The 16,583-nt window shown below is 40.4% G+C and overlaps 1 protein-coding gene across 14 annotated transcripts in view; it reads left to right on the top strand.

Moving 5' to 3' along the window:
* LOC139756701 (uncharacterized) overlaps window positions 1-16,583 on the top strand; it is a 378,118-nt gene that overhangs the window by 272,210 nt on the left and 89,325 nt on the right. For all 14 annotated transcript variants that reach the window (XM_071676382.1, XM_071676380.1, XM_071676379.1 and 11 more), the window contains one exon: window positions 9,253-9,344. In XM_071676382.1, the coding sequence (XP_071532483.1) occupies window positions 9,253-9,344 (92 nt within the window). The remainder of the gene's footprint in view (window positions 1-9,252; window positions 9,345-16,583) is intronic.

The following is a 16,583-nucleotide window of genomic DNA, read 5'->3' as shown; positions in this document are numbered from 1 at the left end:
GTATATACATACACGTCCACACTCGCAAATATACATACCTATACATCTCAATGTACACATATATATACACACACAGACACATACATACATACCCATGCACACAATTCACACTGTCTGCCTTTATTCATTCCCATCGCCACCTCGCCACACATGGAATACCATCCCCCTCCCCCCTCATGTGTGCAAGGTAGCACTAGAAAAAAAACAACAAAGGCCCCATTCGTTCACACTCAGTCTCTAGCTGTCATGCAATAATGCCCGAAACCACATTTCCCTTTCCACGTCCAGGCCCCACACAACTTTCCATGGTTTACCCCAGACACTTCACATGCCCTGATTCAATCCACTGACAGCACATCAACCCCAGTATACCACATCGATCCAATTCACTCTATTCCTTGCCCGCCTTTCACCCTCCTGCATGTTCAGGCCCCGATCACTCAAAATCTTTTTCACCCCATCTTTCCACCTCCAATTTGGTCTCCCACTTCTCCTTGTTCCCTCCACCTCTGACACATATATCCTCTTGGTCAATCTTTCCTCACTCATTCTCTCCATGTGCCCAGACCATTTCAAAACACCCTCTTCTGCTCTCTCAACCACGCTCTTTTTATTTCCACACATCTCTCTTACCCTTACATTACTTACTCGATCAAACCACCTCACACCACACATTGTCCTCAAACATCTCATTTCCAGCACATCCACCCTTCTGCGCACAACTCTATCCATAGCCCACGCCTCGCAACCATACAACATTGTTGGAACCACTATTCCTTCAAACATACCCATTTTTGCTTTCCGAGATAATGTTCTCGACTTCCACACATTCTTCGAGGCTCCCAGGATTTTCGCCTCCTCCCCCACCCTATGATTCACTTCCGCTTCCATGGTTCCATCCACTGTCAGATCCACTCCCAGATATCTAAAACACTTTACTTCCTCCAGTTTTTCTCCATTCAAACTTACCTCCCAATTGACGTGACCCTCAACCCAACTGTACCTAATAACCTTGCTCTTATTCTTATTTACTCTTAACTTTCTTCTTTCACACACTTTACCAAACTCAGTCACCAGCTTCTGCAGTTTCTCTCATGAATCAGCCACCAGCGCTGTATCATCAGCGAACAACAACTGACTCACTTCCCAAGCTCTCTCATCCACAACAGACTTCATACTTGCCCCTCTTTCCAAAACTCTTGCATTCACCTCCCTAACAACCCCATCCATAAACAAATTAAACAACCATGGAGACAATTTACCGTATCATTTACAGAGTAAGGTGTACATTTTAACCTTGAATGTGCATCACCATTTGTACATTTTAACTGTGAGTATGTATCACCATTTGCAGGTTGGGATAGCAAGCCAGAAGAAGTTTGCTGATTTCAGTATGATATATATTATTGAAATACATTTTAACATTTTATTATGTTATATAATGTATTTTGATGGTTCAGAGTTAGTTAGTTCTCACTTATAAGACACATAAGTGGCAACCATGAGCTGGAGTAATGATTTTAAAGGATTGCTCCAGTGCTTGTGGGATATTTATATTTAGTATTAACATCATCATAAGACAAGTACAAATGGGAACATCGGTGAAGGGGGCAAATGGGGAGGTAATAACAAGTAGTGGTGAAGTGAGAGGGAGATGGAGTGAGTATTATGAAGGTTTGTTGAATGTATTTGATGATAGAGTGGCAGATATAGGGTGTTTTGGTCGAGGTGGTGTGCAAAGTGAGAGGGGCAGGGAGAATGATTTGGTAAACAGAGAAGGGGTAGTGAAAGCTTTGCAGAAGATGAAAGCTGGCACGGTGGCGGGTTTGGATGGTGTTGCTGTAGAATTTATTAAAAAAGGGGGTGACTGTGTTGATGACTGGTTGGTGGGGATATTTGATGTATGTATGGTTCATGGTGAGGTGCCTGAGGATTGGCGGAATGCGTGCATAGTGCCATTGTATAAAGGCAAAGGGGATAAGAGTGAGTGCTCAAATTACAGAGGTATAAGTTTGTTGAGTATTCCTGGTAAATTATATGGGAGGGTATTGATTGAGAGGGTGAAGGCATGAACAGAGCATCAGATTGGGGAAGAGCAGTGTGGTTTCAGAAGTGGTAGAGGATGTGTGGATCAGGTGTTTGCTTTGAAGAATGTATGTGAGAAATACTTAGAAAAACAAATGGATTTGTATGTAGCATTTATGGATCTGGAGAAGGCATATGATAGAGTTGATAGAGATGCTCTGTCGAAGGTACTAAGAATATATGGTGTGGGAGGCAAGTTGTCAAGAAGCAGTGAAAAGTTTTTATTGAGGATGTAAGGCATGTGTACGTGTAGGAAGAGAGGAAAGTGATTGGTTCTCAGTGAATGTAGGTTTGCGGCAGGGGTGTGTGATGTCTCCATGGTTGTTTAATTTGTTTATGGATTGGGTTGTTAGGGAGGTGAATGCAAGAGTTTTGGAGAGAGGGGCAAGTATGCAGTCTGTTGTGGATGAGAGAGCTTGGGAAGTGAGTCAGTTGTTGTTCGCTGATGATACAGCGCTGGTGGCTGATTCGTGTGAGAAACTGCAGAAGCTGGTGACTGAGTTTGGTAAAGTGTGTGAAAGAAGAAAGTTAAGAGTAAATGTGAATAAGAGCAAGGTTATTAGGTACAGTAGGGTTGAGGGTCAAGTCAATTGGGAGGTAAGTTTGAATGGAGAAAAACTGGAGGAAGTAAAGTGTTTTAGATATCTGTGAGTGGATCTGGCAGCGGATGGAACCATGGAAGCGGAAGTGAGTCATAGGGTGGGGGAGGGGGCCAAGATCCTGGGAGCCTTGAAGAGTGTGTGGAAGTCGAGAACATTATCTCAGAAAGCAAAAATGGCTATGTTTGAAGGAATAGTGGTTCCAACAATGTTGTATGGTTGCGAGGCATGGGCTATGGATAGAGTACTGCGCAGGAGGGTGGATGTGCTGGAAATGAGATGTTTGAGGACAATATGTGGTGTGAGGTGGTTTGATCGAGTAAGTAATGTAAGGGTAAGTGAGATGTGTGGAAATAAGAAGAGTGTGGTTGAGAGAGCAGAAGAGGGTGTTTTGAAATGGTTTGGGCACATGGAGAGAATGAGTGAGGAAAGATTGACCAAGAGGATATATGTGTCGGAGGTGGAGGGAATGAGAAGTGGGAGACCAAATTGGAGGTGGAAAGATGGAGTGAAAAAGATTTTGAGTGATCGGGGCCTGAACATGCAGGAGGGTGAAAGGCGGGCAAGGAATAGAGTGAGTTGGATCGATGTGGTATACCAGGGTGGATGTGTTGTCAGTGGATTGAATCAGGGCATGTGAAGCGTCTGGGGTAAACCATGGAAAGTTGTGTGGGGCCTGGATGTGGAAAGGGAGCTGTGGTTTCGGGCATTATTGCATGACAGCTAGAGACTGAGTGTGAACGAATGGGGCCTTTGTTGTCTTTTCCTAGTGCTACCTCGCACTCATGAGGGGGAGGGGGATGTTATTCCCTGTGTGGCGAGGTGGCGATGGGAATGAATAAAGGCAGACAGTGAATTGTGTGCATGTGTATATATGTATATGTCTTTCTTTTTCTTTCTTTTAAACTATTCGCCATTTCCCGCATTAGCGAGGTAGCATTAAGAACAGAGGACTGGGCCTTTGAGGGAATACCCTCACCTGGCCCAATTCTCTGTTCCTTCTTTTAGGAAAAAAAAAAAAAAAAAAAAAAAAAAATGGTTCATGGTGAAGTGCCTGAGGATTGGCAGAATGCATGCGTAGTGTCATTGTACAAAGGCAAAGGGGATAAAGGTGAGTGTTCAAATTACATAGGTATAAGTTTGTTGAGTATTTCTGGGAAATTATATGGTAGGGTATTGATTAAGAGGGTCAAGTCATGTACAGAGCATCAGACTGGGGAGAGCAGTGTGGTGTCAGATGTGTTAGCGGATGTGTGGATAAGTTGTTTGCTTTGAAGAATGTATGTGAGAAATACATAGAAAAGCTAATGGATTTGTATTTAGCATTTATGGATCTGGAGAAGGCATATGATAGAGTTGATAGAGATGCTTTGTAGAAGGTATTAAGTTGCTAGAAGCAGTGAAAAGTTTTTATCTAGGATGTATGGCTTGTGTACGAGTAGGAAGAGAGGGAAAAGATTGGTTCCCAGTGATTGTCGGTTTGCTGCAGGGGTGTGTGATGTCTCCATGGTTGTTTAATATGTTTATGGATGAGGTTGTTAGGGAAGTGAATGCAAGAATTTTGGAGAAAGGGGCAAGTATGCAGTCTGTTGTGGATGAGAGGGCCTGGGAAGTGTGTCAGTTGTTGTTTGCTGATGAGACAGTGCTGGTGGCTGATTCGGGAAGGAAACTGCAGAAGTTGGTGACTGAGTTTGGCAAAGTGCATAAAAGAAGAAAGGTGAGAGTAAATGTGAATAAGAGCAAGGTTATTAGGTTCTGTAGTGTTGAGGGACAAGTAAATTGGGAGGAAGGTTTGAATGGAGAAAAACTGGAGGAAGTGAAGTGTTTTAGATATCTGGAAGTGGATTTGGCAGCGGATGGAATCATGGAAGCGGAAGTGAGTCACAGGGTGGGCGAGGGGGTGATGGTTCTCGGAGCATTGAAGAGTATGTGGAAGACAAGAACGTTATCTCGGAAAGCAAAATTGGGTATGTTTGAAGGAATAGTGGTTCCAACAATGTTATATGAATGTGAGGCATGGGCTACTGATAGGGTTGTGTGGAGGAGGGTGGAAATGAGATGTTTGAGGACAGTATGTGGTGTGAGGTGATTTGATTAAGTAATGAAAGGGTAAGAGAGATATGTGGTAATAAAAAGATTGTGGTTGAGAGAGCAGAAGAGGGTATATTGAAATGGTTAGGTCACATGGAGAGAATGAGTGAGGAAAGATTGGCAAAGAGGATATATGTGTCAGAGGTGGAGGGAACAAGAAGAAGTGGTAGACCAAATTAGAGTTGGAAGGATGGAGTGAAAAAGATTTTAAGTGATCGGGGCCTGAACATAAAGGAGGGTGAAAGGCATGCAAGGAATAGAGTGAATTGGAAAGATGTGGTATACTGGGGTGGGCATGCTGTCAATGGATTGAACCAGTGCATGTGAAGCGACTGGGGTAAACCATGGAAAGTTTTGTGGGGCCTGGATGTGGAATGGGAGCTGTGGTTTTGGTGCATTGCACATGACAGCTAGAGACTGAGTGTGAATGAATGGGGCCTTTGTTGTCTTTTCCTAGAGCTACCTTGCACGCGTGCTGGGGGAGGGGTGTGCCATTTTCATGTATGGCGGGGTGGCGATGGGAATGGATGAAGGCAGCATGTATGAATATGGACATGTGTATGTATGTCTGTGTATGTATATATATGCATACATTGAAATGGATAGGTATGTATGCGTGTGTGTGTGGGCGTTTATGTATATATGTGTATGTGGCTTGGTTGGGCCATTCTTTCGTCTGTTTCCTTGCGCTACCTTGCTAATGCGGGACAGCGACAAAGTATAAGATATATATGAATAAATAAATCATTATAGAAGGCATTTTGCCAGAAAAACCGTTTAATATTTCACTGAAATATGAATATGAAATTTTTAAAAAGATGTCACTTTGCTAATGATGTTAGTGTCTTTTAATTAGTAAACCCCATTCTCAAATGCCTTTATAGTGAAGTAACTCTACCAGCTGTCATTATACAAGGACCCATTGTGTTATGAGCTGCAGACCACAGAAAAGAGCAGTCAGAGCAATCATCAGCTGCCTAACAACAAACATTCACCACTTGCATGATAAAACAGAAATATTTCCAGGACAGTTACATCTCATAGTTCTTGGCATCCAGTTCACTGCATCATCATAAAATACTTTCCACCCAAACCACCAACCCCCAAAAAGAAATGGAAGAGCTTACCTGCTTCATGCTTCAGCAAATTATACTAACAGTTCCCTGTTCTTAAACAAACATGACATTGACAAAATGTATAATCACCAAAATGACCCAACAAATACTTATCATTTGCCCTCCCAAATCAGCATTAAACTCCACTATTCAAACTTATACTCATCTGAAACTACACTCCTCATTTTCCCTCCCAACTCATTATTAAACTCCACTTGATCAAATTTGCATTCATCTGAAACTATGCTCCTCAGGCATGAATGAGTTGCACTCTCTCATCTGTATTCTAGGTAACACTCATCTTCATAGCATTATAAACTGATTTAGCAGATCAGAATACCCTTATGCCCCAAGCTGCATCTGTCATTCAGATGACAATAAACAATTGCTCTGCATTGACTTTACTCACCCAACAGAGATTTGAACACAACATCACCACATATTTTGACCTGTGGTTTTGCTTGGTGGATGTTGCTGGTTTCTGGAGCATTATGGGAGTCCCATAAAATGGAATATATGCAGGTGAATCATTGAGAAAATCAAAAGCTGTTGCGAGGGAAATTGATACTAGGGAGATGTGCAGGTGTCTTGGGAGAAAATTTTTATGTAAGCATATAGTAATTTGATACTCTATTTGGAGCACCAGCCTTTGTTTCATTTTATTTCCCTAACTTTTGAAAAATTTTAAGGAAATGCATTATGATGATAATGAGTTTAGCAACTACTCATCAGTTGCTTTTAAAGCAGTTTTGCACTCCAAGCATATTAGTAGGTACTTGCAATTATTCTTGATATTTTCTGAGCTTGAGATGGATAGGTGTTTTTACTCCAGAAGCCTGATTCATGTCAATGTTTGTGGATTGCTTTTGTTCTCTTGGAAAGGATGAATCACATTTTCGTAATATATGAAAAGTCTTACTTCATCCTTTAAGCGAGACTAAGAAAAATCCTTTTCCTTTAAGCTAGACTCTCCATTGGTTTCATGTTTATTAGATTGATTGTTAGTAAAGGTCAGTGGAAAAAGTTACTTTCATTCTAAAAGACGTATACATTTGTTGTACCAGCTTACTGTGACATCTGGTCCTCTTATAATGGTGGGGTTATTCTTTTAGGGATCTGTTGTTTAATATATTAGTGTATGTAGAACAAAACATTTTTTTTTTCCCTGGGGATAGGGGAGAAAGAATACTTCCCACGTATTCCCTGCGTGTCGTAGAAGGCGACTAAAAGGGGAGGGAGCGGGGGGCTGGAAATCCTCCCCTCTCGTTTTTTTTTTTTAATTTTCCAAAAGAAGGAACGGAGGGGGCCAGGTGAGGATATTCCAAAAAAGGCCCAGTCCTCTGTTCTTAACGCTACCTCGCTAATGTGGGAAATGGCGAATAGTTTAAAAGAAAGAAAGAACAAAACATACATGGTATATGAGTCATTAAAACAAGTTGTAAGGAGGCTGCATTCTTGACTGAAAATTTACTGTCAAACTTATACATATGCACTGTATCCAGAATAGCTTAATCAACATTTGATACTGTAATGACATGTAATTTGTAATTTTTTGATATGTAATTCAACAACTGTTGCCATATCAGGTAGGTCAGGCCAAATTTAATGATACCAACATTGCTGTTGATAAGGAATTAAGGTGGTAGTGGAGTGGAATAAGAGTGTTTTGAGGATTACTGTGAGGGAGGGAGGAAGTTTCCCTGTGTTGCCTATTAAATTACCTTATGAACCAACCATTTCAACAGAAGGAGAAGAGGTATGCTTAAGTCGTTGGAAAATGCTATCTAGTGTTACCTTTGTAGCCTGCCATATTCTTTGTATATTTCATTTTAGCCATATGAAGTATCCGTAACCTTTCTAGAGAACACCTGGGCACATTCAAACTTAGGATCCATGCCATTAATGAGCTGCACAGTTTGTTTAAATGATCAAACACTTCTACTTGTCATAAGGGTAGTACACCCACATAGTAAATTATCTAAGCAGTTGGGTCTTTTGGATTTCAAAATTAACGCTAATTATGATAGCTGCTTTGTATAGTAATTACTCTCAAAATAAAGATGATTAAGAAGCATTATAACTAAAGACAGCTTTCTTTACATTGTATACTTTGTATTACACATATTAAGAAATAGATATAAGGAAAGTAGGGCTGCCAATTTAGGGAAGACCCTGGAGCATTTGTCAGAATTCTTTCTCTTTTGTGTCATATTGTCTAACACAGAACTCTAAGGATTGTCTTTTGTTTGACTTATTCTCCCTCCTGCTGCATGAGTTCTTCGTTAGTCAGATCCACAGAAATGTGACTCCTACAACTCAGTTACATCTTGTTCTGCAGTTTCTTCAAAGCCCAATTATTTTTCAAGTATGAGACCTATTCAGAAGAGTACCTGACTGTAATACATTTGGCATTCTATAAAAGGTGGCTATCAGGAGGTGGACATGATTTGAAACAATTTTCCCAGTGCTTGTGAGAGAAAAATCTGATAACATTAAGCTTTGGCATCATTATAAAATGCAGTATTACTGAAAAACCTTCCAGCAACTTTAGAAATTTCATTGTTGTTAGGAAAGAATATTGAGAATGGTAGATTATAGACAGATTTTTTCAAATTTGTCTTAACTGCAAGGCTGTAGTGTCACTCTTAAGAATTTGTATCCTATTTCTTGAATGTCAGTATTACAGAATGTCACTGTATGAGCTGCTATTGTATGAGGGCCCTCTGTTGTCAAGCTTAAGACTCGGACATTCTTTTTATCCAGTCAGTATCCACTTTGTATTGCCTTGCTGTACTCTATTGAATGAAAGACTAGTAATGAATGTGTTGTAGATGGGTGACTAGTAATGAATGTGTTGTTGATGGGTGATAGTGCATGCACAGTGAACTTCATTTTTCATATTGCATGCTTACTGATGGAACATTTCAAAAAGTAATTTTCCTTTGAAACATCTAGTATGTCTAGAAATGTGTACTGGATTCTCTTGAAAGTCTCTCTGACTGCTGATTGCCTCGTTTATTGAAAAAATAAGTTTACACACTGATTTTTTTTTTCTCAGTGCAGCAGTGTTCTTCCCTCACCCATTTTATAGTCATGCATCTGCAAACACATGATGGTGTTAGCAGAAGTAAGTAAGGCCAGTTGTGAAGCTAGTGAATATACTGAAGAAATAAGTCAGTTTGGTAGAAGCAGATAAATGCAGAAGTACACAGGTGTGTAGTTAGTGAAGTTTTAGAGAAGGTATTTTTATGATCAGTGGAAGAGAGCACATTGAGTATCTTAAAGTGCAAAATTGATTTATATAAAATTTTGATACTTTACTAAGTCTTCAACAGATTGAGATACTTTTTCTGTTTTTCCAGCCCAAGTTCCAGTGAGTCCATGGAGTCTGCAGCTTCTGTGGATGACTTTGAAGGTCTTCAGTCTCAGACCCCAGACAACATTGAAGGCTTTTGTGAGTTTGCAGATGGGGGGAAAGAGTCATGGGAATGTTATAGAATGTAAGGAAGTGAATTCAAGACTGATTATGAGAGGTGGGTGGTTGCTGGTGATTATGCACATGGTAGCAAAAAATGTGAGGAAGAAAGGTAAGCCTATTTGGGAGGAACTGAGTGAGTGATTCAGCAATGTTGATGCAAGGAATATAGACTTAGTGGTGGTACTCTGTCCACAACCATACTATCTCGCCTTGTTACACATAACACTTGTCACCACTTAGCTTGAACTTGCTCTTTGTAACTCTAGATTTTCTGACTGTGAGCACCAGATGCTAGCCCTGCCTTTTGACAAATTGGTAGGAGCTATAGGTAGAAGTATTAGGTAAGAACATTAGACAGGAGCATTAGGTAAAAGTAGTTGGTATGAATGTTAGCTGGGAGCATAAGGTAAAAGTAGTAGGTTGGAACATTAGCTAGAAATAGTTGGTAGGAACATTAAGTAGGAGCCTCAGAAAACACTGGACTAGAGTTGCCCTCTACTAGTGGCCTGTTTGGGTTGAGATACTTAAGAATAAGAAGTGGCACTAGAGTTTGAGAGTCATGGAGACTTTTTTGCTGCAGCCACCCCTATGTATGAGTTTCCAAAGGGAATGTGCATCAGAATGTATGTGAGAAATACTTAGAAAAACAGATGGATTTGTATGTAGCATTTATGGATCTGGAGAAGGCATATGATAAAGTTGATAGAGATGCTCTGTGGAAGGTATTAAGAGTATATGTTGTGGGAGGTAAGTTGCTAGAAGCAGTGAAAAGTTTTATCAAGGATTTAAGGCATATGTATGAGTAGGATGAGAGAAAAGTGATTGGTTCCCGCTGAATGTTCGTTTGTGGCAGAGGTGTGTGATGTCTCCATTGTTGTTTAATTTGTTTATGGATGGGGTTGTTAGGGAGGTGAATGCAAGAGTTTTGGAGAGATGGGCAAGTATGCAGTCTGTTGTGGATGAGAGGGCTTGGGAAGTAAGTCAGTTGTTGTTCGCTGATGATACAGCCCTGGTGGCTGATTCAGGTCACAAACTGCAGAAGTTAGTGACTGAGTTTGGTAAAGTGTGTGAAAGAAGAAAGTTGAGAGTAAATGTGAATAAGAGCAAGGTTATTAGGTACAGTAGGGTTGAGGGACAAATCAGTTGGGAAGTAAGTTTGAATGGATAAAAACTGGAGGAAGTGAAGTGTTTTAGATATCTGGGAGTAGATTTGGCAGCAGATGGAACCATGGAAGCAGAAGTGAGTCACAGGGTGGGGGAGGGGGCAAAAGTTCTGGGAGCGTTGAAAAATGTGTGGAAGGCAAGAATGTTATCTCGGGAAGCAAAAATGGATGTTTGAAGGAATAGTGGTTCCAACAATGTTATATGGTTGTGAGGTGTGGGCTATAGATAGAGTTGTGTGGAGAAGGGTGGATGAGTTGTGCAGAGGAGGGTGGATGTGTTGGAAATGAGATGTTTGAGGACAATATGTGGCGTGAGATGGTTTAATCAAGTAAGTAATGAAAGGGTAAGAGAGATGTGTGTTAATTGAAAGTGTGGTTGAGAGAGCATTAGAGGGTGTTTTGAAATGGTTTAGTCACTTGGAGAGAATGAGTGAGGAAAGATTGACAAAGAGGGTGTATGTGTCAGAGGTGGAGGGAACAAGAAGTGTGAGACCAAATTGGAGGTGGAAGGATGGAGTGGAAAAGAGTTTGAGCGATCAGGACCTGAACATGCAGGAGGGTGAAAGGTATGCAAGGAATAATGTGAATTGGAACGATGTGGTATACCGGGGTGGACGTGCTGTCAGTGGATTGAACCAGGGCATGTGCAGTGTTTGGGGTAAACCATGGAAAGTTTTGTTGGGCCTAGATGTAGAAAGGGAGCTGTGGTTTTGGTGCATTATACATAACAGCTAGAGACTGAGTGTGAACGAGTGTGGTCTTTGTTGTCTTTTCATAGTGCTACCTCGGGCGCACAAGGGGAGAGGGGGTTGTCATTTCATGTGTGGCGGGGTGGCGTCAGGAATGAATTAATGCAGCAAGTATGAATTATGTACATGTGTATATATGTATATGTCTGTGTATGTATATATATGTATACTTTGAAATGTATAGGTATGCATATGTGTGTGTGTGGACGTGTATGTATATGCATGTGTATGTGGGTGGATTGGGCCATTCTTTCATCTGTTTCATTGCGCTTCCTTGCTAATGCGGGAGACAGCGACAAAGTATAATAAATAGATAAATAAATGAATAAGTGTTGAGTATTAATAGGAAATTATATGAGAGGGTATTGATTGAGAGGGTAAAGGCATGTACAGAGCATCAGATTGGGGAAGAGCAGTGTGGTTTCAGAAGTGATAGAGGATGTGTGGATCAGGTGTTTGCTTTGAAGAATGTATGTGAGAAATACTTAGAAAAACAAATGGATTTGTATGTAGCATTTATGGATGTGGAGAAGGAGTATGGTAGAGTTGATAAATATGCTCTGTGGAAGGTATTAAGAATATATGGTGTGGGAGGCAAGTTGCTAGAAGCATAAGGCATGTGTACGAGTAGGGAAGAGAGGAAAGTGATTGGTTCCCAGTGAATGTCGGTTTGCGGCAGGGGTGCATGATTTCTCCGTGATTGTCTAATTTGTTTATGGATGGGGTTGTTAGGGAGGTGAATGCAAGAGTTTTGGAGAGAGGGGCAAGTATGTTGTCTGTTATGGATGAGAGGGCTTGGGAAGTGAGTCAGTTGTTGTTTGCTGATGATACAGCACTGGTGGCTAATTGGGGAGAGAAACTGCAGAAGCTGGTGACTGAGTTTGGTAAAGTGTGTGAGAGAAGAAAGTTTAGAGTGAATGTGAATAAGAGCGAGGTTAATAGGATCTATAGGGTTGAGGGAGAATTCAATTGGAAAGTAATTTTGAATAGAGAAAAACTAGAGGAAGTGAAGTGTTTTAGATATCTGGGAGTGGATTTGACAGTGGATGGAACCATGGAAGCGGAAGTGAGTCACAGTGGGGGAGGGGGTGAAGGTTCTGGGAGCGTTGAAGAATGTGTGGAAGGCAAAAATGTTATCTCGGAAAGCAAAAATGGCTATGTTTGAAGAAATAGTGGTTCCAACAATGCTGTATGGTTGCGAGGCATGGGCTATAGATAAGGTTGTATGGAGGAGGGTGGATGTGTTGGAAATGAAATGTTTGAAGACAATTTGTGGTGTGAGGTGGTTTGATTGAGTAAGTAATGAAAGGGGTAAGAGAGATGTTTGGTAATGAAAATAATGTGTTTGAGAGAGTAGAAAAGGTTGTTTTGAAATGGTTTGGTCACATGGAGAGAATGAGTGAGGAAAGATTGACAAAAGAGGATATGTTTGTCAGAGGTGGAGGAATGAAGAGAAGCAGGAGATCATATTGGATGTGGAAGGATGGTGTGAAAAAGATTTTGAGTGATCGGGGCTTAAACATACAGGAGGGTGAAAGGCGTTCAAGGAATAGAGTGAATTGAAACGATGTGGTATACCGGGGTCAGTGTGCTTTCATTGGATTGAACCAGGGCATATAAAGTGTTTGGGGTAAACTATGGAAAGTTCTGTGAGGCCTGGATGTGGAAAGGGAGCTGTGGTTTTGGTGCATTACACATGACAGCTAGAAACTGAGTGTGAACGAATGTGGCCTTTATTGTCTTGTCCTAGTGCCACCTCGCGCACGTGCTCGGGGGGAAGGGGATGCTGTTTCATGTGTGGCAGGGTGGCAACGGGAATGGATGAAGTCATTAAGTATGAATATGTACATGTGTATATATGTATATGTCTGTGTATGTATATGTATGTATGCATTGAAATGTATAGGTATATATATGTGCATGTGTGGGCGTTTATGTATATGCATATGTTTGTAGGTGGGTTGGGCCATTCTTTCATCTGTTTCCTTGCGCTACCTCACTAATGTGGGAGGCAGCAACTAAGTATAATAATAAAAAAAAAAACGTAATTTCTTCATATGTATTTTGTTGATATACCGAGCCATATGTGTTGTAACCTATATGTAGCGCTTCATGGTAATGTTTTGCACAATTGTGTATAGAAAGCAGGTTTTCTGTTGTATGCAACCTTAGATTAGCTTGCTCAGATCTAGTATGCATGGGAAGGCTCCCATGTTGAATGTATTGATACTTACAACACCATCTACTGACAATTCTTGTAAGCAAAACTGCATTTGTGAAGGTGACAAAAGAATTAATGGAGAACATATCTGAATAGTACATTAGCAACATAAAAAATTATATTGACAAGCAAATGTAACCTTCAGATACAATTAGTTAGGTCTTTAGTCATATACCCAAATGCATTTTTGGTTACAGAAGTTGTCAATAGATGGCATTGCTGATATCAAGATATTCAAGATGCAACCTTTCTGATGTCATCTAAAGTGTTACTAAGCATTTTTTTTGTCAAAGATTATTAGGCTACAGGGGTAGGTGGCCAGTCTCTTCAAAAGGAAGGACCAAAGAAGTTTTTCCCAGAGTCTGTGAATATTTTATCCCAAAGCCTGCAAAAATGATTTTTTAAATGCACTTCTATGAAGTGCAAACTTGTAACTAGCCATGTTATGTCATGGAACAGGCTAGAAAAACACTTATATAAACTTAAGGCTTTTTACATCTTTATATACATTTTCCTTGCTTTCCTCTATCAGCTTCTAAACATTCCACCTACATATTTTGTATTCTTCCCTCCTTTGCTGAACTTCCACTGATATATTCCTGTTGAGACATCACCATATACCTTTTTCTTCTCTTCCACAGCATTTCTAATCTCTTCTGTTCACCTTGCATGGAAATATTCACTAGGAATAACATCTAACACCAGGTTAACAGAACAATCTTGGAAAGAACAGTCATGGAACCAATACCTCCTATGTTGATATGCTGGAAATGCAGAACTCCAACTCAAGAACCACAGCAAAATGACTCTGTGATGGATGAAACTCCTCAAAAGAAACTAGAATTTTGATGGAGTGTGTGTGTGTGGGGGTGGGTGGACTAAGGGGTGGGGGGTTCCTTTTAGCTGCAGGAGCGATGAGACATAGCCAGATGGAAACTCCTTTGGTTTTGGTCTGCATCCTCACCTTATTAAGTATGTTCCAAAAGGTAAGACACCAAGGTATGGACTGTAAGGCAGCCTTATCCGCTCTATAGTCTGGACCTGTATCTTTTGGGGAAAAAAAGTCTTAAGTATTTCACTCTGTACAGAACAATGTAAAGATTGTTTGGGAACTAAAACAGATTTTACCCTGGATATGATAAACCCACCATATGAAATATTTTGAGATTTGAAATCCGTGTTTGGTGCATTTCTCTTTTGAAGACTGCCATCAGAAGATAATCATCAAGTTGAGCCAGACTATCTTTTTTTGGCATATAAGTAATTAGGAATAAGGCTAAGATCACCCTTAAATAATATGTGGTATGAATCAGAAAAAATGCAGGGAGTATGAAAGGGAGGTAACTAGAAGCTTACATGGAAGTGCTATGAATGTAGGGATGCAGTCATGTGTGAATGAGGTGTTTAGAATGCTTAGAGAAATACTTTTAAAGATTATAGAATTAGTAGATGGTTACAAGGTCATGAGATATAGGAATGTAAAGGGCAATGCATGATGGACAGAAGAGGTTAGAAATGCGGTGTAAGAAAAGAAAAAGACATATGGTATATGCTTGACAGGAAGGTACCTGTGGAAATTCAGCAGAGGAAGAGGGAAAAATTTGACATATGCAAGCGGAATGTTGAAAAGCTGATAGAGGAAAGCGAAGAAAGAGTAGATGAAGATTTTGGAAGAAAGTTAAGTGAAAAGTTTCAGGATAATAAGAAACTACACTGGAAGGAGGTGAAAAAGGAAAGAGGTGGATGTGAGATTGGAAATGTTAATGTGAGAAGTAAGGAAGGGGAGCTGCTAAATCAAAAGGAGGAAGTGAAAGGAAGATGTAAGAAGTATTTTAAAGAACTGGTGAGTGTGGGAGAAGGGAAGGCAGCACTTGTTACATGCATAGGTCTGGAGGATGGAGTAAAATACAAGTGCAAGGGCTATAGCAAAATGGGAGGTAAGAAGGGCAATGATTAGGCTGAAGGTAGGAAAGGCACCTGAAGTGGATGGTTTTATGGTTGAAATGCTGAAATATGGAGGAGAAAGTGTGATAGAGTGGATGCATCTGATATGTAATTTAGCATTGAAATAGAAGGTTGTGCCTGAGGATTGCATGAAAGCTATTATTGTTCCTATACTCAAATGAAAAGGTGCTAAGGATGTACATAGCAAATATAAGGGAACAAGTCTGTTAAGTATACCAGGAAAAGTGTATGCAAGAATGTTGATTTTAATAGAGTGTTGGAATTGACTGAATGCAGAATTAGTTAAGTGGAATGGGGTTTTAGGAAAGGTAGGGGATGTGTGGATGAGATTTTTGTTGTAAAGATTACCATAGAAAAGTATTTAGCAAAAGGTAAGAAGTTGTGTGCAGCTTTGATGGATGTGGAGCTAGCATATAACAGAGTCAAGTGGAGTGCTTTATGGAATGTGTTAAGCATATATGGTGTATGGGGACAACTGGTGGATGGTGTGAAAAGCTTCTATAGAGGAGCAAATGCATTTGTAAGAGTGGATGGAGAGGTAAGTGAAAGTTTTGGGATACATATAGGTGTGAGGCAGGCCTGTGTAATGCTACCATGGCTTTTTGATATATATATAGATACAGGAGGATGAGAGGCATGCAAGGAAGAGAGTGAATTGAAATGATATGGTATACCGGGATCTATGTGCTGTCACTGGACTGAGCCAGGGCTTGTAAAGCGTCTGGGATAAACCATGGAAATGTCTGTGGGGCCTGAATGTGGACAGTGAGTTGTGGTTTCACCGCATTACACTTTTTTGTCTGTTTTCCTGGCGCTACCTCGCTGAAGTAGCAATAGTGATGCTGTCTCATGTGGGCTGGGATAGCGACAGGAATGGATGAAGACAAGCATGAAAATGTAGATGTGTATATGTATGTGTATGTATATGTTGATATGTATATGTGTGTTCATGGACATTTATTTATATGTATGTGTATATGAGTGGATGGGCCATTTCTTTGTCTGTTTCTTGGCGTTACCTCTCTAACGTATGAAACAGCAGTTAAGTATAAGAAAAAAAGTATATATATATTATTCTTATTATTATTATTTTGCTTTGTCGCTGTCGCCCACGTTT

The sequence above is a fragment of the Panulirus ornatus genome, chromosome 23 (genome assembly GCF_036320965.1).
Source record: "Panulirus ornatus isolate Po-2019 chromosome 23, ASM3632096v1, whole genome shotgun sequence".
Lineage (NCBI taxonomy): Eukaryota > Metazoa > Arthropoda > Malacostraca > Decapoda > Palinuridae > Panulirus > Panulirus ornatus.
The sequence above is the reverse complement of the archived record's forward strand: the minus strand, read 5'-3'. Positions and strand labels throughout refer to the sequence as shown.